The sequence below is a fragment of the Xyrauchen texanus genome, chromosome 6 (genome assembly GCF_025860055.1).
Source record: "Xyrauchen texanus isolate HMW12.3.18 chromosome 6, RBS_HiC_50CHRs, whole genome shotgun sequence".
Taxonomy (NCBI): Eukaryota; Metazoa; Chordata; class Actinopteri; order Cypriniformes; family Catostomidae; genus Xyrauchen; species Xyrauchen texanus.
In genome coordinates, this window is record NC_068281.1 from 10,487,047 (window position 1) to 10,514,088 (window position 27,042).

The following is a 27,042-nucleotide window of genomic DNA, read 5'->3' on the forward strand; positions in this document are numbered from 1 at the left end:
AATCACAGCTGCAGCTGCATCACCATGGAGATGCAGTCAGCCAATGACAGGCAGCAATTTTCCCTCCAGGGACCCTGCTGATTCGGGCTGGGGGGAGGCATGGGGGCGTAAACAGGAAAAAAACTAGAGGTAGGTAGATAGTGACAAATGAGAGACTGTGTATGTGTGAGCATGTGCAGGTATGTGTGTGAAAATGTGTAGGTATGTGTGCTCTTTCAGCTTCCTTTAGGTAGGCGGGGTTTACATCGTATGCACTTGTGCCTGTTACTAGGCAAGAGCGGTGTCCATGGTAACGTCTATATCCAATCAGGTGTTAATGTTGCTGTTGGCGCCTGTTTCATTTATACATATGTGTGTATAATGTGTGACAGTGATGAAAGAATAAGCTATCTTTCACTGGTGTCGCTCCTGTTTCACTTTGGTATGGATTTGTCTTCAGTTTATGTCATTTGGACTTAGTGGACCAGCACTGCTGGAACCTAAGTAACATGCTATTGTGAACAAACAGAACCATGAGAGGAAAGTCAAGAAAATCATGGCTTTTGCCATTGTTCCATCAATACTGAGAGGTCATCTGCCAATTTCACATACATTTCCAAGCTACTTATAATGTAAAGTTAAATCATTAGCTGTACCACAAGCCACCAACAAAACTAGGCTTTTTAAAGGAATATTCTGGATTCAATACAAGCACAAGCTACATCGACAGAATTTGTGGCATGATGGTGAATACCACAAAAATGTATGGTATATACATTTTTTTCTTTATAAAATATTTTAAAGTCTGGGTTATAGTGAAGCACAAATGGAGGTGAATTGGGCCACTCTATATATGTTAAAATACTCACTGTTTCAAAAGTATAGCCGTAAGATGTAAACAACATGCATGATAACATAATTTTAGTTTGATAAAATCACCTACTAAACTTTTCTGTGTAAAGTTATTTCCAATTTTACAAATTTGTTGCCATGATCATATAATGCCATAAACTACAAAGCCTTAAAATGACGGAAACCATTAAAACAACTTTACAGCTAAAATAACACAAATTTTAACAGAAGAATGAATGTAGGTGCTTTTATAAAATTATAAGCTTCATGTTTCTGCATTTAAACCTTCCAAAATTGGCCCCATTCACTTCCATTGAAAGTGCCTCACTGTAACCTTGATTTTATTTTATAGAAAAGATGGGACTATTTTTTTGTGGTAATCAGCATAATAACATATATGCTGTAGAGTGCGCTTAAGCCAAGTATAGGTCTCTGCTGAACAATAATGGCCTTTTCCCAATCTGTGGGCATTTTCAAACCAGGATGGGCTTTTTTCTACTATCCGATTAAATTAGGGAATCTCAATGTGGTAATGAATGGATGTTTTTATACCAGGATGGGCATTTCTAAACTATCCAATGAAAGTTGGGAATCTCAATATAGTAGACAAATCTTGTAAAGCGGTTTGAAAATGCCCACGGATTGGAAAACACCCATTTTGTTCTGCAGAGACACAAGTCTCGCTTAAGCTGTGTTGAACTCTGAATATTCCTTCAATACTTTTCAATAAAATTATAAACATCCTAATTTATATCTTAGTCAAAAAGATGATAAACACCAGCATTTAAAAAATATTTTGTTTCAACAGAGCAAAAATGCCTCATAACTTAAAATTGACTTTGAAATTATTAATTCACATGAACCATCTGCAATTAGCTGATCCACTGAAATGAATCAGACTTCCTAATGCTAAATATGAGTGATTTCAAAACATTTGATTATTGCCTGCAATTCGCTCGGCTGTAAAGGTGCCCCTAATTTGAAAACAGCTGAGCTGCTGTCCTTAGTCTGAAATAATAACTTAGGCCACATCCACATTAATCAATCAAAAACTTATAAGTGTATATGTGGCCTTGGTGTTAAATAACCTCAGATAGGGCACAAACAGAAAATCGTGTTGAGACCATTATCTAAAAAAACTGCAAATTTGTGGAGATAAAGAAAAACAAACCTGAAACTACCATTAAAATATTAAAGCAAATGACCCTATATATTCTCATTCAGAACTGTGTTACATTAGATGTGATGTACTGTATGTCTGTGTCTATGTCTATGTCCTTTCCTTCTGTCTTGCAAAACCAAGTGACCGGTTGCTATGGGATCATTGGCTTGGCGACCGTTACTAAGGCCCAAAGGCAGTCATACATGAACCCAGTCAACCCAGAGAGAGAGAGAGACAGAGAAAGAGATATAAAGAGAGAGGATCTGACATCTCCAAAGCACTTAAATGTGTACTAAGGTCAGGTTTTGCACAACTCTCTAAAAATGTGGTAATTAAGTTGTCGGTTTCTTTTTTCTGATATCGAAATCCAACCTTACCAATCCAAGCTAATAAAGTAGCAAGCTATAAATTTTCATTAAGAGAATTCAGTATTGTAACAGATTGAAAATTAAGACTAATATTACCTGAAAACTTTTACAGTGAATGATTTTAAATTCTAAAATGCTTTACAAGAACACACTGCCCTGATGTGCTGCGCTTAAACTTAAATCTTAAAGGGACACTTCACCCAAAATAATTTGTATTGCTCTTATTGCTCCTAAGAATTTGCCCAAAAGTTGCCTTAAATGCTGCCTATGAAGGCATCTCACAACATTTTTGGATCAGATCTGTGATTCCGGTTTATATACAGTACATTTTTGTCATCCTTGTACAAATACACCTTTTTGTGGATAATACAGTATACTGCTTCAGATGTGGCTTCTGTGCTGCTTTTGCAGTGCAAAGATGGTTGGGATTTGACACAGCCAGGTAAAATTAGACGTGCCAACTTTTTTCTGCCAAGATGTGGGTTTTGAAGGCCCATTGTACAGAGGGGCCACGGTTTGTTCCTGGCAGGCAGCAGATGCCCTAACCCCATTCTAATCCTAACCATATGGAGCCTGTAAGGCAAAGTTGCTCAGTATAGATTCAAACACTGATGCCATGTCTGCTTTGTGATTTTCTCTTTAATCCATTGAAACACACACACTTATAAAATCAAGACGTGTGAACTGATTTTCAATCTGTTTCTTTCATTTTATTTATGTTGCTCCATGTATACAAGTACATATATCTCAGTTCTTCCATTTTATTAATTTAATTTTTTTTTACTTTACCAGGGAGTTTTGGAAAAGGTTTGAATAGAGAAAAGGAATGAGAGAGAAACAAACAGAGAAGAGATAGAGCACGTGTTAATTCAAATGAAATATATCACCTGTAGCAACATTATCTCCACAGCAACCAAAAATACACAACAATAGGGCCAACCACTGACATGCAAACACACACACACACACATTCTTACACACACAGATACACACAGCCCTCACAACGAGAGTGGTGAGTGTGTGAAGTGTGTCTTGTTTGGTGAGTTTAGAGGTCTGGACTCTCTATCTCTCTATCTATCTCTCTCTCTCTCTCTCTCTTTTTCCATCTCTCTCTGACATCATGAAAACTGCTGCTTTCAAAGTACAGAAAGACCAGAACTCCATTAACACACACACAAACACGCAAAAACTTTCACAAAATGCATGCTCATACCATGCATGACTTCTTACAACACACACACATTCACTTCATACTCCCCAATCCCTACACACACACATACACACTTAAACTATCACTTTCCTTTAGTTGACATTTTGTATGTATTTGATTTGCTTACATGACGTAAATCAACAACAAGGGTCAGATTATCATTCCTACATTTTGATAAAGAAACATGCATTTATTATGTTTCTCGTAGATTTATCAGCCTTACTATAGAGTCATTCAGTTTTTTTTTACTAGCAAAAGCTAATTTGTACTCTCATTTGGCACTTGGCGAGTGTTAATTTTGGACCCTGTGAGTATGTATGATCAATGTGCTGTACACTGATTTTATTTCTATTGATATGTGATTAAGAGAGAGAGAGAGAGAGAGAGAGAGAGAATCAAAGGAAATCAGAAAATCAGGGGTTGAGCAAAGACACAATGCCAATCACAAACAAACAAGAAAGCAGCAAACAGGAAATATGAAGTATGTACCAGGGATGCTGGATTACTAATATTACTACCATACACACACACACACACACACACACACATACACATATATATGTTAACCCCACCCACTGCCATCACATCACACTCAAATGGAGGGAAGTGAGAATCAGAGTAGGACAATGAACAGATTCCATGTTTTTAGTCCACCCCTTATTAAATGGAGGTAGAAAGAAAGATAAGAAGAGAAAGAGAGAGAAAGCGTTTGGGGCTGGTGGTTTGTATCAAAGTTCAATTGGATATTAAAGATAATATCATCTTTTTTATCATAACTATCATCAGTCTTATTCACCATGATCATGTTTATCGCCAAAACGATGATCAAAGTCCAGCCTGATATAATAATTACTGTTATTGTTTCTTCTATCATCATTATCAATATTATAATTACTGATATAATTGAAAATGGGCAGGCAAGTTTTATTAATTAGATTTGTTTTCATTCCATCATTAATCTTGTCATTCACTGTTCCAGCTGTTAATCCTGCACAGCAACTGCTTGCTCCTTTTTGGGGGCGGGGCTTGCCTCCGTGGTGATTGGCTCTGCAGGGGTGGATTCCTTTGTAGGCGGAGCCTCAGTCTTTTTAGACTCAGAGTCAGCCTTGCTCTCCGTCACTGTGGCTACAGGAGGGGCGGGATCTTTTGCAGCAGGGGTGGGGTCTTTTGCAGGCTCTTTCTCATTTGCTGGAGCTGAGGAGGTGGATTTTTCCTCCGCTTTATCAGGTGGGGCATCGGGGCTCTTGGCGGGCTCAGCTTTGGCGGCCTCGCTGGTCTTGGATTCAGAGGCTTTAGGAGCATTAGCATTAGCTGCAGGCTCCTCCTTTTTCGGAGGGGCAGAGCTTTTCTCCTCCTCCTTGGGTGTAGTGGAATTACTATCAGCACCGGGCGTGGCTTCTTTGCCGGCTGCTGCTGTGTCATTAGTCGTCTCTGTGGTGGTGGGCGCTTCCTCCTTGTCTTTTGGAGCTTCGCTCTCCTCCGCCGACGCTCCCTCTGTCTTGGCGTCCTTCTCTTTTGCCTTCTCGTTGTTCACATTGCATCCCTTCTTCTTTTTGCTTAACTTCCCTCCCATTTTGCCTCTGACCTCTGAAAAAGAGAAACAAAATTATCAGCACTGGCCAAAACGACTGATGCAATCCAGAATGAAGTCTTAAAGGGTCCATCATCAACACTGGTGTGAAATTTCAGATATTCCCCATGGAAAGAAAAATCCCAAATGAGATCTCTTTAAAATCTGCAATGGACCCTTTTCACATTTCTGGGTTTGTACGAGAAGGAAAGCGTATGAAATGTATTCGGCTGCTGAGAGATACACGTACAGGTAATCTGACTTTCCACAAGAGAAAAACATTGTGAGCTGTGGATTACAACAATCAGAAGAGAGAAAGATGCCAAATTTACTGTCCATCTCTCAACACCAATATTTTAAACCCCATTCAAACAGTGTTTAAAATGAATGCCAGGGTAATTTAACACAAAGAATAAATAATAAAAAAGTTTAAATAAAAAATGGCTAAATTTACACTGCTAAATTAAGGTCAGGCCGCAATCAGATCGTTTGTTCAGCCAATCAGGACACTTTCTGCATGTCAAGCATTGTGCGTGTTTACAGGGCTGTATATGCTCGTATAAGTGCCTGTGTGTCTGTGTGTGTGTGCAAGTGTCTATGGAGTGCAGGGTTTTGGAAAGTGGAGGTATGGCTAATTCAATGACTGGTCTGGTGGAATTTCCAGAATGGCTAAGATTGCATACAGCACCATTAAGTCTCCTATAAACTATAAAAGAGTAACCTCTGAGTAATACAATTTTCATCTGCTAAATTACTAAATGCAAATGTTAATGCCATCTGTGGTTATCAAACGCTACTTGTCTTGCAAAATCAGAAAGACAAATGCAGAAAAGGAATTTTATGCTTTTAATGGGCACTAAAAAAAGCTTAGCGCATCCACACAAAGCCCCCCTTCAAGATGTAATTATGATAAAAAGTGAAGAAAAAAAAAAAGAAAGAATTGAATACACCTTTTAATATGTTCTAATCTGGGATTTTAATAAAAGCTCAGCAGGCAAAACACAATCTCCAAGACTCAAAGTTCTGTCATATCACACACATTGAAACTAGATCATTAATCTGTAATCAAACTCCATCTCTGATAGTTAGCCAGATAGATGCATGGGGGTTATTTAGAGAAACATCTCTGAGTCGTACAGGCCAACTACCTGCAATTCATAACCACAGTTACCAAGGCAACCGGGTGGTCATGTGACCCATTCTGAATAAGGAGCCGTGCAAAACACACATCTATCTCTCTCTCTCTCTCTCTCTCTCTCTCTCTCTCTCTCTCTCTCTCTCTCTCTCTCTCTCTCTCTCTCTCTCTCTCAATCTTCTGGCGTTCCTGAGCTCAGCAACCATGTGTGTCAACACATATACTGTTATGAGTGAATTGAAGGCTTCAGACACATGTATGACAACAGAAAGATGGAGACTCACTATGTGTGTAAGAGAACAAAAAGACACTATCTGTGCCATCTCCAGAGAGTCTAGCAGACAGCAGCACGCTGTTTCTGCATTAAACAATACACTTCAGTGTGTGTCTGATATCTCATCTGTACAGTGGAGTAGATATTCACGTCTACGAAACCTGCTGATTGGTAGTAAATATGATCTTCAAATGGCTTGTAAACTGTCTGTTCAGAAACCATCTGTGTGTGTACAAAGTATTCAAAAGCCCCATCACCAAATTCAAAATTAAAGGTGAAGATAAATTAATGGATGTTGAACAGTTTCCAGGACAGAGGGTTTCCAAGCCACCATTCCGACCACAAGTGGACAGGTGAAACACATTAACGTTTACACCTGGCCATAATATGCGTCTCTTTTGACAAGTTGTGTTTGGAATTTGAAGGGAAGGTCTCTGTTTTATGATGACATACATCAATCACTATGTCATGTTACAGCATAATAATAAAGCACAAAATAGTAAAAGATGAAAAATAAATCACTAAAAACTGTCATGCTGATTCTCTTAATTATACTTGCGCAAACATGATGTTCAGAGCAGAATTCTCAGTGGTTTTAGTGGAGTATCTGTATGAACTGAGCTTCAGATGTGTGTGCTTCTTATCTATGTCCCTGCTTGTTGAAATCAGGTACTGTGAAGTTCTAATACATGTACATGTATTAGTTTTTTTCCCAATCTGATGATTATTTCCTTTAAAAGCCACATATAAGCTGCAAGGTTTAAACTCTTGTTTTGGCATATTGGTTGATTGACAGCTGAGTAGGCAGTCCTTCACTGCTGTTCAAGTGCATTGGAATGGACGAGTGTTTATACTACGAGCCCAATGTTGTAACACACATTTTCAACCACCTCCGAATATGGAAGTGGACAAATCTCATAATGTTTTAGGTGTAAATGTGGTCTGTATTCCCGTTTTGTTGTCCCAATTCAAACTAATCACCTAAAATGCCTTTTGATACCAGTTGTAAACAGCGACAGATACCAGTTAAAACTGGGTTGCACCTGTAAGACTAGATCAAATGGAGCAGCACCATGAAAGCTAGGCCCCAGGACAGAGCTGCATTGTGGAGGCTAAGCCCCAGGACAGACCTGCATGGTGGAGGCTACTCTCTAGGACAGGGCTGCATGGTGAAGGCTAGTCTCTAGGACAGAGCTGCATGGTGGAGGCTAGGTCCCAGGACAGAGTTAAAACATGAAGGCTTAGCAGCATGACAGAGCTGCATTTTGGAGCTATTTTATTTTTTTCCCAAATTCTGTTTTCCATTTCATTTTTTCTGAATTCCATGTTTTAAATTTTAATTAAATATCAGTGGCACTCTTGCTTGTGTGATATTGCCTCTTACCTAACCCTAACAGTAGCAATATATATCTTTCACAATTTCTTCAATTTCACGCTTCTGGTTAAATAAAGCTTTTATTTTGATGGCAAGCCGCAAGAAGGACTTTTAGTTTGTTTTGATGTAGGACAACAGCTTCCCTTTCTGGCTAAGCAATTTGCCATATGGCTTAATATGCTTATCAAACCATGAAAGGCTGTGATTTAATTATATAGATATATAGTCTGCATTTGTGCGAGCTCAACAGTAAACGAGTGCTCAGCTGTTTGTGATCTATTACACAGTGTAGGACAGTGAATTGAGACTCAAGATCATCACTATAATCTGCCATCAACCTTTGCAGCACACTGTTAACCAAAACACCCTGCTGCTCTGTCCATCTGCTTCAAGAGAGAGAGAGTTGACATCACAGCTTATGAACGTATATGTGTGTGTGTGTGTGTGTGTGTGTGTGTGTGTGTGTAGTGTGTGTGTGTGTATATATATATATATATATATATATATATATATATATATCAGTATCATCAGTATAGCCATATAAATGTGTGTGCCTTTGAATCCCAAATTGCTTATGTAACTCAATATACAGCACACACACACACACACACACACACACACACAGCTTGGGGCAGGGGGTGAGGAACTGGAGCAGAAGATCTGGCCCAATCACTGTTCTGTAACAACAGCAAAGCATACTGGGAGGAAACACACTTTTAAAGCATTTCAAATTTAAATACATTAAATAAACACATCACACACACTTATTAAATACATCAACCCACTGCTTTAGTTATTAGCACATTACATCTTTACAATTCAGTTAGAATTTAATTCTGTTACTGTATGAATCACAAAACAATTATATTATTCTACAGTATGCAATCCTGACATGACAAATTCCCCAGTAACACTTTATAATAAGGCTGTTTTCATTAACAAATGTTAAATACATCAGTTAACATTTACTATCAAATCAACAGTAATTTTATAGCATTTATTAATCTATGTGAAAATTCATTTAAACATTTACTGATAGATTTTTAAAATTCAAAATTGTAGATGTTAACATTAGTAAATGTATTAAAAGCTTTAATTTGATCAATTAACAAGAACAAACATTAGTAAATACTTTAAAAAATATATTGTTCATTGTTAGTTCATGATATCTAATGCATTTACTAATGTTAGCAAATAGAACCTTATAGTAAATTGTTACCAATTCATCAAACTGAAACTTGTTAAAAATGAGAAGCTGGATTGATTTTCACATCAAGGCTGAATAACACACATACTCCTCTGACATGTTTACTGTGTTTATCACAGATCTGCCCCTATACTGTATATCACTATTAGATGCCAATAAATCAATATTTGAATTATTTTATTGGCTTGCATTCTGACTGCACACCTATTTCTATGGAGTATTTACAGTGCAACACATTTACACTTGCACATGACTCTATATGTAATGGACCCTAAATACACATGCTACATACTGTACATGTATGATAACATAAACATTGAGTGAGTACAAGATGAGTTACTTCTATTTATACATAAATTATATCCATTCTTCTTCCCACACTGGGCTTCCATTTCACTGCTTCTGTATGAATGTGTGTGATTGTACGTTGGATGTGTGTAGAATGCAATTGCTTTTAGCTCCAGGTAAGCAGGAGGCACTGAGCTTCCATCCCAGAGATGTTTGTGGGAGGAATGGGTCTGTCAGACCCCATGAGTAGGGATAGGCGATATCACCAGAGACAGTTTAGATGTGCAGACCACTTGTATTGCAATGAATGTGAGAAACTGGAATGCCCAATATGTCGGGTGTAGAAAAGGAAGTCCTGTTTTACAGTTAAAAGAGCCAGTCACCTTTGAGATCAGGACATTGCCCGTCCTGGTTAACTTGAGAAGATGCATGCACACTGGCTGAAACAGCCTGCAAATATATATATATATATTTGCATGATCTGAGCTAACGCACAATTTGCAATACTATTGTTGTTAGATTTTACTGCTGATTTGAAAAATTATTATTTGATTGTAATCTTGATTAACCATTTTGGAGATTTTATTCTTTCCCCATTCAAGTATATAAGAACTATACTTGTACAGTATATCACTTGTCTCCATAGAAGATGTCTGCCCAGGAGTATTTCCAAGATGGCTGATAGTGGAATGACTTACTTTGAAAGGGACTTTGATGCCACTTATTTTCTTTCATACCAAATAGGCCAATATTGCTGATATCGATAAAAAATACCTCTCTTAAACTGATGTATATATATTATTGAGATTTCTGGGTTTAAAATGGGTAATATTATCCATTTAATATTATGTTTAAAAGCCATTATTTTTTCTTGTACATTTATAGACCTAAACTGCAAAGGATCAAGGATTTTACATGACTATTTGTCATCTTGATAAATATCAGTATAAAAAGAGTCAGTATGCCCATCCCTACCCATGAGTGGATGAGGAGGAAAGGTGAAGAGAATGGGAAGTGTATGACACACACACACACACACACACACACGTTCATAACCCCAGAGATAAACTCAAACAAAACACTATCTATCTATCTATCTATCTAGGGTTTTTTGTGAGTACATAGTGATCATTGTTGAGAGAATTTAAAACTTTATTCAGTTACAGAAAAACCTTAGATTAAAAAATTAGCTTGAGTGAAATTCCTCAGATACCAGTTATTCTGGGGCTGCGTTTCCCAAAAGCATCGTATAATCCCAAGTAGATCATAGGCGCCAATAGTCTCTACGATCAACTTAAATTTGCAGTGCTTTTGGGAGAGGCAGCCCAGGACAGCTCTAGTACAGTAACTGGAAAACATCTTAGTTATTATTCTGAAGACGAAAATATTATATGAACCTAGTATAGCAAGAGTGTGCCTTGATTCTTCATATTTTTGTTGTGGAGAAAATGGACCTTGAATGTGTATGCATGTGCCTCTCATTCCTTGTGAGAGTGTGATAAAAAACATAATCATCTACTACTTCAGGAACATAAATGAGAGAGAGAGACAAAGAGAGAGGGAAACTAGTCTTTTCAAGGTTCTTAATTGAACACTTAATACAATAAAACATATGCTCTGTTCCAAATCCTAGTGAGCTGCCTATAGAGACATCATTTCAAAGCATCGTAGGTGCACTCGTGACACAAAAGCTGTTCTACAATGTTGGTATCTTAATTATGCTGCCTTTTAAGATACACTGTAAAAAGTTCAATTTGCAATTGTTATTTTAAAGATCTATTTCTGTTTAGACTGTCATAAAATATTGATCTGTTGACTATTGATCATCATGTTATTTTCACAATACATTCTTGAGGCATCAATATATTATTAACATAATCTGACATTGAAATTAGAAGCCTAATTTGTGTGCTTTCCAATTCTCTGTCAGTTGGCCTTTCGTTTAATGTAGTCTGGCATAAAAGACCACAAGGGAGTGATATAGCACTTACCATATTTAACACTGAAGAACATGTCGATGCGGTGCATGTGGCAGTCCAAATTTGTGAATGTCGTCACCATACAAACAAAAGTTACAAAGGTCTTTGTACTTCTTCAAAAATTAACAAGCCTTGAAAAGGTTTCATTTAAGCTGTCAAAGCACAAAAAGACATACTTGTAACTAAAAATACATTTCGTTGAGGCGATATAGGTAAAATAAATCTACACAATATTTCACCCAGTGAGGGCTAGGGTTAATCTATATCCTTTGATAATGATTTGGGTCGAATTTAATGGAAAACTATGAGAGTTGCGCTCCTTGACACTACAGAATTTTAAGCAGCCTCCTCCTGAGTCGTAGCTGGGCACCAAAGTTGTGTTGAGAAATATTAATGAAGAGACTAAAACAAGTGCAACAAGTAAACCTATTCATATCTTAAAAATGTAGATATACACTGATCAGCCACAACATTCAATCCACCTGCCTAATATTGTGTAGGTCCCCCTCATGTCCAACCTGTATCTCAGAATAGCATTCTGAGATGCTATACTTCTCACCAAAATTTTACAGAGCGGATATCTGAGTTACCATAGAATTTGTCCGTACGAACCAGTCTGGCCATTCTCTGTTGACCTCTCTCATCAACAAGGCGTTTCCGTCCCCAGAACTGCAGCTCACTGGATGTTTTCTGTTTTTGGCACCTTTCTGATTAAATTCTAGAAATCGTTGTGTGTGAAAATCCCAGGAGATCAGCAGTAACAGAAATACTCAACGTTTTTTACTGACGTTTAGCCTCTTTCACCGCCTTGCTAAACTTGTACTTCGCCTCTTTAAATCTGTCTTTGTGATTATTAATCTGTAACTGTGTGATTATTAGATATACATTAATACTGATTTGATGAAGAATACCTGAATGCCTATATAAAAACAGCTTATCTGCTTATATAGTCTGCTAATACACTAACGACTTTATTTGCTTTAGGGCTGCAAATAACAATTATTTTGATAATCGACTATTATTTGAACGATTATTCGACTATTATGTATAATGGGGCAAGGACTACCCTCTCTCACCTCTCTGTTCACTTCAATACATATTTAACTCACTAAAAAACTCCCTCTTATTAATAAAACTGCATATTGCCAATTTTCTTCATGATAAGAAATGCACAGTGACATATATTATGAATCAATAATTCATGAGCCATCACGTTATAATCTAGCTGCAGCGAGTGTGCGCGCTCGAGGGACAAGCATCCCCCAGCTAGGTGCAATTTCAATTTCTCCGCCTTAGTTCGGGACAGTTGCACAACTCATAGAAGAGGTGCTGACCGCACAGAGAAATGCTAGTTTCGGAGTTTGTAGTTATTTACATGACCTGCTTCCTTATTATTTGAAAAGCTATAACGCATTAAATAAAACTGCATTTAAGATGTAGACACTCGACAGCAAGTTTTGCTTCAACAGAGCGGCAGGTCCGGCTCCACTTATTCCACAACGAGATCTGCTTCTGTATTTACTTATTTTGTATTTTTGCATTATAATTCCCTCATATTTTGCGATCTAAATTACCAGAAGCTGTTTGGAAATTTTAGAGTACATCTGGACTGTGAGCTGTGTAATTCTTCCTCTCCTCAGTCAGAAATGCAGTGCTGCTCTCACGTTAACGTTAGAGTTTAATGTGATCTCATGTTATGTTAAATAAGATAAATATTTTTCAATGTTTTTATTGTTGACATTGTCGATGAACTAATCGTTTCAGCCTTAGTTTGCTTTAATATATCGTAAAGACTGCGCAGATTTAATCCTGTCTGTTTACACTCTCTTAATTCATTAATAGTTGTGTTTACTTTAATATCGGCTAAAGAGGGGTATTTTTTATTAAACACAGTGGAGTCTTGTGCAGAAGCACTGCATTCATCACAAGACACAAGTGCACAGGCAGACACAGGCTGTAGTCAAACAGCACATGGGTAGTGAATTTTGTCAGATCTTGGTAATGCTGGTATTTTTTAGCATTGATGGCTATTAAAATATTGAACTGAGCAGAGATTCTGTCACACTCCTAGCTAATCGTTGCTGCACCCTGCAGTTTGTAAACCACAGTCAGTGGCTTTTTTTAGGTATGGGCGACACGGGGAGCCTCTTGCCGGGGGCGGAACGGACATCCTCTTCAGTCCCCCCACCCCACCAAAATTTAGAGTAAAAGTACTTAATTATTGATCTTTTCTGCACCAAAAGCGATGGTATCACTTAAGAAGACATTAATTTAATGCTGGAGTTGTTTCAATTAAGTTTATGCTGGATGTTTTAGAGTTTCAAAAATCGGATCACCATCCACTTGAATTTTAAGGACCTACTAAGACACTTTTCTAATTTTATTGCATTTTGGTAAAGAAAGAAAATCATGCACACCTGGTATATCATGAGGGTGAATAAATAATGAAAGAATTTTCATTTTTTGGGTGAACTATCCCTTTAACGTAATTGTTACTGAAAAATTGCCAATACACCGTGTATCTTCTAGCTTAGGCTAAAGTCAATAATGTATATCCTTTGATGACGATTTGGGTCTAAATGAATGTAATTGAATGGAAAACTATGTGAGTGGCACAGCAAAATATTGAGCTGCTTCTGGATTTACATGAGTATTGAGATCCTTGTGTGTTTCTACAAGAGCATCGGCTGGGATGGTTTACTAACTCATTTAGACAGTGTCTTGAGAACTGTGAAAACTTTGACCTGGTAAAATCCTTCATCGTACACACACAGAGCCATCGCTCAGGATGGAAATTGCTCTAACGAAAACAACGGAGAGGGAACATAAACACCACAGGCAGACAAAAACACACGCACACACCAAGGCCTTGACATTCTTACTTTAATAGTGTAGTGACATTATTTTGATGACTGCTTAGCAGCTCACTAATGGTAAAATGCACTGTGACTGAGTGTGTTTGTGAGTGTGTATTCATTTATGACTGTCACAGTTCCTACACAATCTCTGAGCTGCTGCCTTGATCTGTGTGTTTCATGATATGTCCTTCAAGTACAAACATCCATAAATCCTACAAATGACAGATCTCCTTGATAAAATGAATTGTGAGTCCATTACTCACCTGGACACACACACTATGTGTGTGTATATATATATATATATATATATATATATATATATATATATATATATATATATATATATATATAAATTTAGGGCAAACATATAAGGTTTAATACAAATATGTCAAGTTTTTAACACATCTTTGAAGGACTTAAAAAGCATCTACAATGTTTTATATCTGTAAGACTCTGATATAGTTATGAGAGACTATGAAATGTTGTCTACAGAAAAAAAGAGAGACACAAATCTACACAGTGTTTAATATTTGCATTCTCAGGGGAAGCTCGCTGTCCAAACAACTGCAACTGCATTGTTCATTAGAGACCTTGATTATATAGTCTGTCCTGCAAGCAACAGAAGGTGTTTTTCACTGGATCACAGGATGTTTTTTGTTTTTGGCACCATTCTGATTAAATTTGAAAGACTGTTGTGGGGGGAACTCCCAGAAGATCAGCAGTAACAGAAATACTCAAACCAGCCCATCTGGAACCAATAATCATCCATGCGATTATCTAATCAGCCAATCATGTGGCAGCAGTGCAGTGCATAAAATCATGCAGATACGGGTCAGGAGCTTCAGATAATGTTCACATCAACCATCAGAATGGGGAAACCATGTGATCTCAGTGATTTGGACCAAATTTGGATGTTGGTGCCAGATGGGCTAGTTTGAGTATTTCTGTAACTGCTGATCTCCTGGGATTTTCAAGCATAACAGTCTCTAGAGTGCACAGAGAATGGTGTGAAAAACAAAAAACATCCAGTGAGCGGCAGTTCTGTGGATGGAAATGCATTGTTGATGAGAGAGGTCAACAGAGAATGGCCAGACTGTTTCAAACTGACAAAGTCTACAGTAACTCAGATAACTTCTCTGTACAATTGTGGTGAGAATAGCATCACAGAATGCTATTCTGAGACACGGGTTGGCACTGTTTTGGCTGCATGAGGGGGACATACACAATATTAGGAAGGTGGTTTTAATGCTGTGGCTGACAAGTGTATAAATATATATATTCTAAATTCTATTGTCTACCAGGCAAAAATCTTCAATCTGATTGAAAAAAAACAGCAAACCTCTTGACAATAGGAGAGTAGCATCATTCATCCGTAACACAAACAGTGCAGGAATTGGTTACGCATCAAAGTTTAATCCTTACACCGTGTCCTAACTACACGCGACGCGATAAAATTCCAGCGACAGCAAGTGTGTCTGTCCACACTAGACGCGACTGTGAGACGCCACACGTCAATCAAAAATCACAGCCATTCAGAACAGCGTGTGGGCGGAGTCTCTCTGTGAAAGCGCACTGCTGGCCCGCACTCGCATTGGAAATGGTGTGCACAGCTCGGACTACTGTCATTGTGACTCCCCACCCTGCCTGTATTTCAGTAGATTGTCTGGAATGACACCCCTGGATACAGGGACACAAATCGTCATGCCTATTCACTCTACTTTACATAGAAAATAAAGCGGAATTTGTTTTACACAGGTTGATGCGTCATTAGTAGCCTACTATAGCTAAATGCTACATTCATTCATTCATTCGCTGTAGATGAAAGTCTAAACTTAACTTACCATGTGTATTCAATGCTTCAGCTATACTTCTCCAGACGGAATCCTTTTTCCTGATGTCTTTGTGGAATTTGTGGGATTTATCGTAGAGAATTGAATGCCTTTGAACTTCGACAATCAGTTCCTCGTCATCCATGTTTGATGATTAAATATTCATGACACGCAGAACTTCCATCCAATGAGATCTCTGTGTGGGCGGATCTGTCAACCGCGACGTCGCAGAAATAGGAACCGTTTCTAAATTAGAAACTTTGCGTGTTGCCGTCCCGTCTGGTTAGGACAAAAACGCTGATTAACATGGAAAAGATACCTTTTATCGCGTGTCGCGGCGTCGCGTCGCATGTAGTTAGGACACAGTGTTAGGGTTTAATACTTACAAGCCTTATGTATGAGCTAATAGTATTGCTTGCCTTAGAAGGCACCAGTAAATAAAATGTATTTCAGTTCTTAAAAAGCAAACACAGATGGTCAGCGGATGAGCTATTAGTCCTTTTTGGGCTTTGACCAAGGAAGAACTTTTGTTTGTTTAGTGTTGTTTTGTATTGGCATGGTATCCTATAGTGACAGTGTTGTAATTCTGTGTGTTTTATTCTGCCCTGTGCTTTACTGTCTAGTACATACATAGTGAACCTTACACATCATAATAACCCTAACAATAAATTACGTCTTATTGTCATGTTTATCATGCCTAATATTCTCGAACAGCATTAATTGTGTGTGTGTGTGTGTGTGTGTGTGTGTGTGTGAGCATGTATTTATCACTTTGTGGGGACCAAATGTCCCCATAAGGATAGTAAAACCTGACATTTTTCACCTTATGGGGACATTTTGTCGGTCCCCATGAGGAAAACAGCTTATAAATCATACTAAATTATGTTTTTGGAAAATGTAAAAATGCAGAAAGTTTTCTGTGAGGGTTAGGTTTAGGGGTAGGGTTAGGTTTAGGGGATAGAATATAAAGTTTGTACAGTATAAAAACCATTATGTCTATGGAAAGTCCCCATAAAACATGGAAACACAACATATATGTGTGTGTGTGTGTGTGTGTGTGTGTGTGTGTATGTGTATGTGTGTGTGTGTGTGTGTGTGTGTGTGTGTGTGTGTGTGTGTGTGTGTGTGTGTGTGTGTGTGTGTGTGTAGCTCTCTCTAAGAGACTGTCACAGACAGGTGGGTTCAGTGGGGGTCTGGCCTTTGATTGGCTGTTGCCGTAGGAACAATAGGAGAGCTGCCATTCTGGCTCATTCTTACAGTTCCTTCAGGTCATTGCTATGGAAACCCAGAGAGCGATTCCATGATGACACACACAATATTATAATCAAGAATTATGAGGGACTGATTTCCCATTGGGAACAATTCATAATTAACACATAATCATGTAGTTACCCTGACAAATCTGCACCTTGTGCATTGACACCAGTGTCAGAAATTAAATCTTTCATTAAATATTTCCTCCCTGGAATTGATTTTGTTTAATTATACATATTGAAATAATCACGCCATTGTGTAAACTCATAACTTGGCCTGGTGTGTTCTTATTAAATGTTAGATAGCAGATAAAAAATATTTACTGAATAATTCTCCTATATTTGCCCCCTTATTTAAAAAATCTGGGGCATTTTTGTCACTTTCAGTGGCGTTTAAAAAATGAAAAATGACAATTAAAAAGAAAAATAATTATTCATAGACAAGGAGTCTGCAAGTGCTAGAAATATAGAGCATGGATTTGTTGGGTTTGAAAAATTAAACAGAGAAACAATAACTGGCTCAGTGGTTCAGTTGTGCAGCTCCTCTCAGAGCGAGTGCATAAACACACCAATCACTTTCCCTACAGTGCACACAGACCGCAAAGCATGATGGTACAGAAGCTGACTAGTGACTGACACTAAAGCTTATCAAGTTTTGCCAGCAACACTAAAGCTGCCTGGGGAAAGCATCAAATAAATAAAAGAATGCTCCACTAATCTCTAGTGGCTAACTCCGGTGTGACAGAATGGGTACGTAGACTTTGATTTATATATATTACACACTGCTGGCCAAAAGTTTGGAATAATATACAGATTTTGCTCTTATGGAAAGAAATTGGTACATTTATTCAACTGCATTCAACTGATCACAATGTATTGTATTAATAATGTGAAAAATTACTATTACAATTTGAAAAAAAATATCTGAACTTCTTAAACTACTTTAAAGGGTTCTTATTAAAAAATCCTCCACGTGCAGCAATGACAGCTTTGCAGATCCTAGGCATTCTAGCTGTCAGTTTGTCCAGATACTCAGGTGGCATTTCACTCCACGCTTCCTGAAGAACTTTTGCCATAGATGTGGCTGTCTTGTTGGGCACTTCTCATGCACCTTAAAGTACATTTACATTTATGCATTTGGCAGACGCTTTTATCCAAAGCGTCTGCCAAACTTTTATGATTTAGTACATTCAAAATATTAAATATAGCACCTTTAAGCTTCATTTAACAAACCAAATAGCTTTCAACTGTTATATAATGGCAAGTGAATTTGTAGTACTAAATTAGAAATTTAGCATGATTAATCAAGGATAAGGTGTCGGAGTGATGGCTGCTGGAAATGGGGCCTGTCTAGATTTTATCAAAATGACTTTTTACAAATAGTGATAGTGCTGTTTTTTTACATCAGTAATGTCCTGACAATACTTTGTGATCAGTTGAATGCCACTTTGGTGAATTAAAGTACCAAATTCCTTGCGAAACAGCAAAATCCATTATTCATCAACAGCAAAGTACATTATTCCAATTTAGTTACCCGCATTAGTATATATTTATATATACACATACAGGTCCAAAAATAACATTGATTTTGTATGCATCTCTAATTCGGGACTGTTTCAGTTGTGCTTGAGTTCCCTGTCCCTTTGAATAATCTTCTTTTTTAAACAAACATTCTCAGACACACACACACAGAGCTCTGCTTGGCTGGGCTGCCTTTCTGTCTCTGTCAGTGCCATCCTGTCTCACTGCTTCCTTCCTGTCTCTCTCTCTCTCTCTCTCTCTCTCTTTCCTGTCTATCGCACTCTTTTCTGTGACAAACTTTGATCCAGTCATGAAAATATCCAGTTCCCACACCTTTGGACCAATTCATTTCCATGACTCTTCCAGTTTTTGATAACTGGATACAGATATGTTTATAAGTGTTTATATGTTTTTATGTATTTTATATAGATTACACTTAAAAAGAGTAATTCCTAGTTGATCAAGTATTTTGGGGCTTAGAGAATTTAAAAATTCCCAGAAATTTCAGATTTTTCATGAGAAGCACCTGATGCACCAAATTCATATGCATCATTTAAGGGTAGAATGGGTTGTACATGTCCCTACCACTTTCTGAAATAGCTATCATCAGGTAAGTGTCTAATGCAGAAGAAAAACGCCAGTTTTTAGCTTGAGCTTCCATATGGTTCATGTGTGTTATAGTAAGTGGCGTTCTGTCGCTGGAATGTGTTATTTTGAATGTTTTTATGAATGCTTGTTTTGGCTGTTATAAGTAACGTTAAGTGACAGGTGACAGCGGAGATGTTCTCCCTTGCACACTCTACTCACTGCACTGTTCTGTAGCTCACGCTCTTGTCCAGTTAAACACAGAGCAACATGCAAACAAATGTGTCCCGATTGACGTAATCTTGGTTTATTAAAATAAAAAGTTATAGTTACGTGGATTCGAATTGGGAACTCCATGTACTTCAAGTGAAAACTTCACCACGAGACCAATCAACTAATCGCTTTCACACATACAGCTGTTTCCAGAAGATTACCGGAAATCTTCAGTTTAGAGGTGATGTGTGAACATGCTCAGTTCGAAATGATTGGTATATTTTAGTTCTGATGCTATGTGTGAGAACAGTGTTGTAAGATTAATGGTTTTAGCACGTACAAGGTCAGGGCAGGCTGACATAGGACGAAGATGATTCAGTTACTCTGAAGTCAAAAAATTTCACCAAAATGGACAGATAGTGAAATTATTCTATTTAGTCGGAGGATATAAAAATATTTGATATTTTAGAGCGGATTGTAGAGAGAAAATTGTAGTGTATGATGCTCCATGACTAAATTATGAAGTCATACGGTGAGCAGCCAATGAAAATCAACAGCGTGTGGCCACAACACTGGACCATGAAGAAATGGAGATGGTAAACATGCGCTAAAAGTGAAGAAAACATTTAACACCACTCACTTTCAACTCGCGTCACATTCTCCGCTCTCCACCCAAGACTGCACCCAAATGCGCTCGGACAGTTTATTTTTGGACTCAGAACATAGTACCAGCCGCATCAACAGCAGCACTCCCATACGTCCACATTTGTTTACATCTGTCACACGTCTCTTAGAAGGGGGTGTGTGTTTCCATGTGAGTTTGTGATCGGATCGACTTGACAGCCAGAGTGATCCTCAGTTGTTAAGTGTGTAATGTCCATTTTTTGTCTCTACACATTTACATAATCGGTAAGTTTATGATTCTCATTGATTCTCAGAGAATCAATGTAGTTCACTCTCACAAGCCATCAAGATGCACAGACATAGATGGTTAGGTCATGAACTTCAAATGCCTAACCACCGTTTACCACGCCGCACACTCTACAATCATCCGCCAACTGATTACCGTAAGTTTTGTGGTGGTAAAAAAAATGACCTGGCAAAGAGAAATAAAGGCTATAATGAAGACTTTAGTTATGATAGGTTATGTTTGTCTTCCTGGTTGGGGACCCAGGGACACGCCACGTCCAATAGATGGTTAGAGACACTAGTGGAAATGGCGGATCACCAGACTCAGTGGCATGAATACTGTCGTTGTTTGGCTGAGGTATCTATGAGGAAAAGATTATTATGACAATCGGGTGGTGAAAGCCACAAGGAAGCTTTCCGGCTGATGCTGCCTTTCTTTCATACGGTACCCAGCGATTGGTTTGTATGTTGTTCACAACAGGGGCTAGGGGTTGGCCCCACTGACAGCTGCACGTCTCTGTCCAGGGTGTCACTGTATCCACTCTCCTCCATTTCTGTATTCACGCACCTCCGACAATGATGCCCGCCCACACCAACTTTTGCATTTTGGTGCTGAAGTGAAAAACGACTACTGGTACAACGATTAAGTTGTACCAGTAATCCATGTATTTATCCACAGACTAACAAAATCCCTGAACCAATAGTTAACATTTAACAGTAGATATAGAGATAAAGTTATCAAATTATGTAAAATATTTATTGGAGTGTTTGAATTATTCATCAAGAATTACTATTTATCAAAACAGTAAAAGATCATTTGAAATGATCTGTGCATAGCCTAATTAATATTCATGAGTTTTGTGATGTCACAACCCCTCCCCACCACCATTTTTTGTTTTAGTTTTTTTTTATGGCACTGTGATGTGTTTAATGCTGTCTCTAATTGGGAGAAATAAGCGAATGTGAGATTGGCTGGGAGAGAGCAGTATTTGTATTGCAGCCTGGACTTTTTAATCGGATGTTGTTTAATAAAGAAAACTGTCTTTATGAAATAGTCTGAGAGGTTGTGTGATTTATCTTCTTGCATTTGGAAGTAATTAAATAAAATAACTATTTCAACACTCATGACCAAATTCAGCACACTATGAATCTTCAGCATTTCTGATTCGTAATTGGTTGATGTGCCTTTAGTGGGGGAAAAAACATCCATTCTTCAACAAAACTAATGTGTACTGATTCAGAGTGTAAATCTCATGTACTCTCTGTCACACACAAACACATCTACAATCACAAAGTAGCCTACCCAAGAGACATTCCAGATTTTTCTCACTCTCACTACTTCCTTCTGGGTGGCTTCATGTCACACAGAACAGAAACTGTGACTGTTTGCACCACACACTTACACCTGAGCTCAAGTGTGAATCACCTAATTTCTTGTTTTTGAGGATGACCTAATACAACAAATCTGAATTAATACAAATGCATTTAATCTAGCAATCTGCTCTTTCAACTCATGAATACTTATACCAAAGGTACAGAGCTGCACATAGAGAGTTTTGGTGCACCTTTTTTTTTTTTTTGCCTTACCTTAATACTGAATATGTATTTAGTTCCAATGCACAAATAATAGATAACCTATTTCCATTGTTTCCATTTGTTTATTTCTTGAAATATTTTTTAAACATTTCAACAGAGTCAAATTATGTCTATATTTAACAGGTGATCGCACCTTTTGTTCGGTTTTATTTCAGAAGGAATCTTACGTTTTTCAAAAGTAAAGCAAAATACCCTGTGCTCATGTAGATATAAGTCGTCCTTATTGGAAAATTGAACGTATGAACCTGAACGGTCATCTCAGAAATTTTAAGTAAAATTAGCACCCAATCCTGAGTTGGTTTGATGTGTACAGGTTCAAGCGCGTGGGGTTGAAGTTGCGATTTTTTTATTGGGTCGCGTGAACGTGAGGATCGTTACCGCGCGCTCCTTTTCTCAAACTAAACTAATATAATCAGCTGTTAGTCTTATCCGAAAAGGGTTCAAAAGACACTTGATCAAATGCTATATTACACTGTCTGGTTTCAGCATGCGGTGTCTGGACGTGGTGATGCTCTTGGGTCAGGAATTTACGTCGACTGTGAACGTGCACTCGATTTACCCCCTCACAGTTTCTGGAATACCGGAGGCGAGCGCGAGCGCCCGGTCACTCGGTTCATAGTCTGCGGCAAACAGATTCCTTCACTAGCTTAATAGTCGGCATGAAAATAGCGGGAAACAATTATACCAATAGTACGCTTGTACTCAAATTATAAATACAGATGCTGGCTGTAAATTGTTCAGTTATACCTTTGGAACCAATTTGTGAGATATAGGAGGTAAAAATAAATAAATAAACATTTAGTCCATCCACACCCTACGCGCAGTGCGCATGTGCTTTGCAGAGACAAAGGATCTGGCAATTATCGTGTAGATCGAGACAATAAATTTACAAAAAAATAAATAAATAATAAACATGCTCAGAAAAGACCCATTCATACAAAAATATTAGATCATGTCCGCATTGCATGTGTAAGTTATTCAACAGAGTAAGTAAATATAGAAACATATATGTATTTTTGCAAACATTACAGCATCACATAGGGTCAAATGTCTGTAGGAACCAGTTTTGATAAGTCAAAAGTTTTTTGACATGTGTATATTATTAATAAGCGTCTGTTCTGTTGTATCAGTGAATGTGTGTGCGCGCGCACGCGTGTGCACCAGTTACACAGCGCTGCAAAATGTGTGCCAGATCTACTCTCTGACAAAGGATGATAGAGAACATCAATCCACGACTTTGTTAACAATAAAAAAAAATACTCTTTAAGCATCATAAAAAAAAACAACAACAAGAACAACAAAAAACATTATCATTCCATATAAAATTAAGTGTTCTTTGAAAAGCCACTAACTTATCAATGTACGCTACAGAACGCGCGTTTTACTCATTGGGAATTATATCCAGCAACTCATTTGTTGAGCAATTGTTTTTACATATTTGAAAATAAAAAATAAAAATACTGAACAGAGATGAGACGGCGACGGATGCACGCTCAGAGACAGCGCTTGTCTGCTCAGAACACGCCCCTCTCCACTCTCAGTTAAGAAGCGTGAATTCTGTGGCACTTTTAAATCTTAATGTGCACATCGAAAACCAAAGTATTTAAAAGAATAGCCCATCATTCCTCTATTCACCGCTTTATTACTCTTTTCGATTTGCTAAACCGTGCACTGATTTGGAGATCACCCCGGTTTTACCTAAGTGCGCTCCGGCTCTCCAAATGGAGATGAAGGCACTGATTATTTCTCACAGACGCTCCAACTAGATTAAATTCCTTAGCAAACAATAACATCTACTGAAAGAATGAAAGCCTCCTACCGTCGGCGGTCGCCTTTCCTGTCGCTCCTTTCTCAAACGTCTGCTGTTTCTTCAGTGCCCTTTTTCCCGTGCGCGTGGCGTCGGTGGGATTTATTGGGGATGTTTGGTGTATGTCTCGCGGTGCATTTCTCGCGCGCACTCTCGTATTCGGTTTGGGGGCGGGGGGCGCGCGACGCGCTGAGAGCCAAGACGACACACGGCTGCGCGCCACACTATTTATACAGTTCACGCAACATTCATTTATTATCATATTTCATGAAAAACAGTTCACTGTGTAGTGTGATAGTTCCAATGCTGGTCAAATGTGGGATGAATTCAGAATGCTAAATTCTCAATTAATTCAAGCTAGTATAGAGTTCACACCTGAGAACGCGCATCATAGTCCTTATGGAGCGCTTATAAATCCAACATTTGTCTTGGCGCGCCCCCTGGCGAAATTAGTCTATACTGCAGCGTACAAAAAATAAAACGTGAGGTTTTTTGATAGTTCACAAAAAAAAAAAAAAAAAAAATCCCTCATCATTTACTCACCCTCATGCCATCCCAGATGTGATTGACTTTCTTTCTTCTGCAGAACACAAAAGATGATGATCAGACCTAGCTCCAAAAATCTAATAAAGGAAACATAGAAGTAATTCATATGACTCCAGTGTTTCAATACATTTCTTAAAAAGTAATAGAATAGGTGTGGTTGAGAAACAGAACAATATTACTCTAAACTTCCACATTAATTTTAAATTTCAGATGTTAAAGTAAAACTAAACAGGCACCACATGTGACTTTCAGATTTAAAAGTGAAAGTGGATATTTGGAGTAAAAAAAAGGACTTACATTTTGATCTGTTACTCACCCACACATATTATATCGCTTCTGAAGATATGGATTTAACCACTAGAGTCTTATTGATTACTTCTATGTTTCCTTTATGAGATATTTGGAGCCACAAAGTTCTGATCACCATTTACTTGTATGGACCTACAGAGCTGTTATATTCTTCTAAAAATCTGTGTTTCTGTTCTGCAGAAGAAAGAAAGGTATACACGTATTGGATGGCATGAGGATGAGTAAATGAGGAGAGAGTTTTCATATTTGGGTGACTATTCCTTTAAAGCCGTGCACATACATGCGTGTCATTCATATAATAGACAAGACCACCAGATGGCAGTCTCATCCGGAAATTCACGAAGACAGTCTGCAAAAAGCCAGGTGTGTGCCACTTACAGTATGTAATTCCTGTGCAGTATTACTTGTGTAATATTTTGACTACTTTAATCCAATATTAAGTTTTTAAATGTGTATGGATTTGCAGGAGTTTTGAGGTTATTAGTTTGTGGATTTGGATTTGAAGACAATTGGTATTTGGGCTGGGCGATATGGCCAAAATTGTTATCACGATAATCTTTTTCATATTGTTCGATATCGATATTTATCACGATATATATATACACATTGCACTTTCTTTTTTTTATTTCAAAGTTGATGGAAGAATAGAACAACAAATCAATTCTAAACAGTCAAAATAGTCTCTAAAAAACTGCACAGGGGGTCCAGAGATGGCCATAGCCGTGGGGTCTACAGGATCTTTTACAAAAATATAAAAATATTTTATAGTTTATCAATTGAAAATGAATGTTAGAAGATCCTCTGTTTGTTCTGAAGCAATGAGACAGCAGTCCAGTATTTGCTGGAATATTTTTACATTAAAATTAAATATTTTTTATATTTCTTTAGATTCAGATACCCAAGTATGGGGCATAGAAGCCCTTGTGACTGTGGAATGATTCAGAATGTGGGTTCAGCGGTGTCCCGAGAGAAAATTTAGAAAACGTCTTTTACATTTTTTTTAAAAATACATTTTTATAGTTTCATTAAAGTGAGAGACTAGTCTACCAACTAGTAATTTTAGTCTTTCCTTATCCATTCCAGACATCAAATTAATTTTCACAAAATTAGAACAGAAATCGATTTGTTTATTATTAAAGGCTGGTAATATGCTGATTAATAAAGATACATTTAGAAGGGAAAAACCTTTTGGTCTAAAAGGTGCTTTGAAACCACGTTAACTCATGCGGCGCTTCATGTCTACACACATGCAGGGAAAAGAGGCAACGCGTGCGGAGCGGGACAGGGCAGCAATGATGCATGTTTGGTGCTAGAGAACAATATTCAAGATTACAGCGCAGAAAGATCAGAGCTGTTGTCCACATCACTGTTGTTCTGTCGTGCTCCTCACTAGAGACGATGAGAGGGCGCAACCGTTGTCATGAAGTCTTGCGGTGCGGTTGGAATAGCAAGGTAGCTAGCATTAGCAAGTTCATCCAGTCTGACACTACGTTACCACTGGCGTGTTGTGAGCGAAGCTGAGAGCGTTTTCAATTCATTCCTATGCCATGATCACAAGGTGGATCGTAGGATTGTCAGCGGTGCGGAGCAAGATCTCTCCTAGCGCTGTGAGCGCTTTTGAGGGGATTTCGTCCACCCCAGTGGAAACGCAGCCTGAGAAAGCCGAACTGCTTGTGTTTTAGCGACACGCAGTAAATATCAACATTAGGATCCACCTGCATGACTTCCCTTCAGCCGCTCAGAATAAGATGTCAAGATGCTCTGCAATAATACTTTTCTCTGTTCGTAAAGCTTAACCTGCATTTTTAGCCCTGGTAAAGCTGCGCCTATGTCTCTCTCTCTCTCTCTCTCTCTCTCTCTCTCTCTCTCTCTCTCTCTCTCTCTCTCTCAGCTGACGTGATAAAAAAAAAATCGCTTGTGTTTATGCAGTGCAAGCGTGCCATATTGGAGCGTAATATTGTGGGGTGCCCTTGTAAAAACGCACATTTAACAATAAAGGCAAAAACAGAAAAAATACTTTGTGTGCAATGCAACCAGAGCTAATCAGAGTGAAGAGAAACGATAAAAACAGAATTCATTACCCTGTTAAACACCTGTTACCTCCCTCATCTCCATCATCTGACCTAGGTTATTCAGGTATTTTCTTTGTCTTGTGTATAAGTCACGTTTAAGAAAATAAGTAGGTCATATGTACCGGTAAAAGTAGCCTGTACATAA

The 27,042-nt window shown here is 38.1% G+C and overlaps 1 protein-coding gene across 1 annotated transcript; it reads right to left on the bottom strand.

Annotated features, from left to right (window-relative positions):
• Positions 1–2,982: 2,982 nt before the first annotated feature.
• Positions 2,983–24,247, bottom strand: basp1 (brain abundant, membrane attached signal protein 1). The gene is made up of 2 exons (XM_052129282.1): positions 23,983–24,247; positions 2,983–5,158 (listed from the first exon to the last, which is right to left on the bottom strand). Exons 1-2 carry the CDS (start codon positions 24,230–24,232, stop codon positions 4,554–4,556), a joined length of 855 nt encoding a protein of 284 aa, XP_051985242.1. The 5' UTR covers positions 24,233–24,247; the 3' UTR covers positions 2,983–4,553.
• Between the last annotated feature and the right edge of the window lie 2,795 nt (positions 24,248–27,042).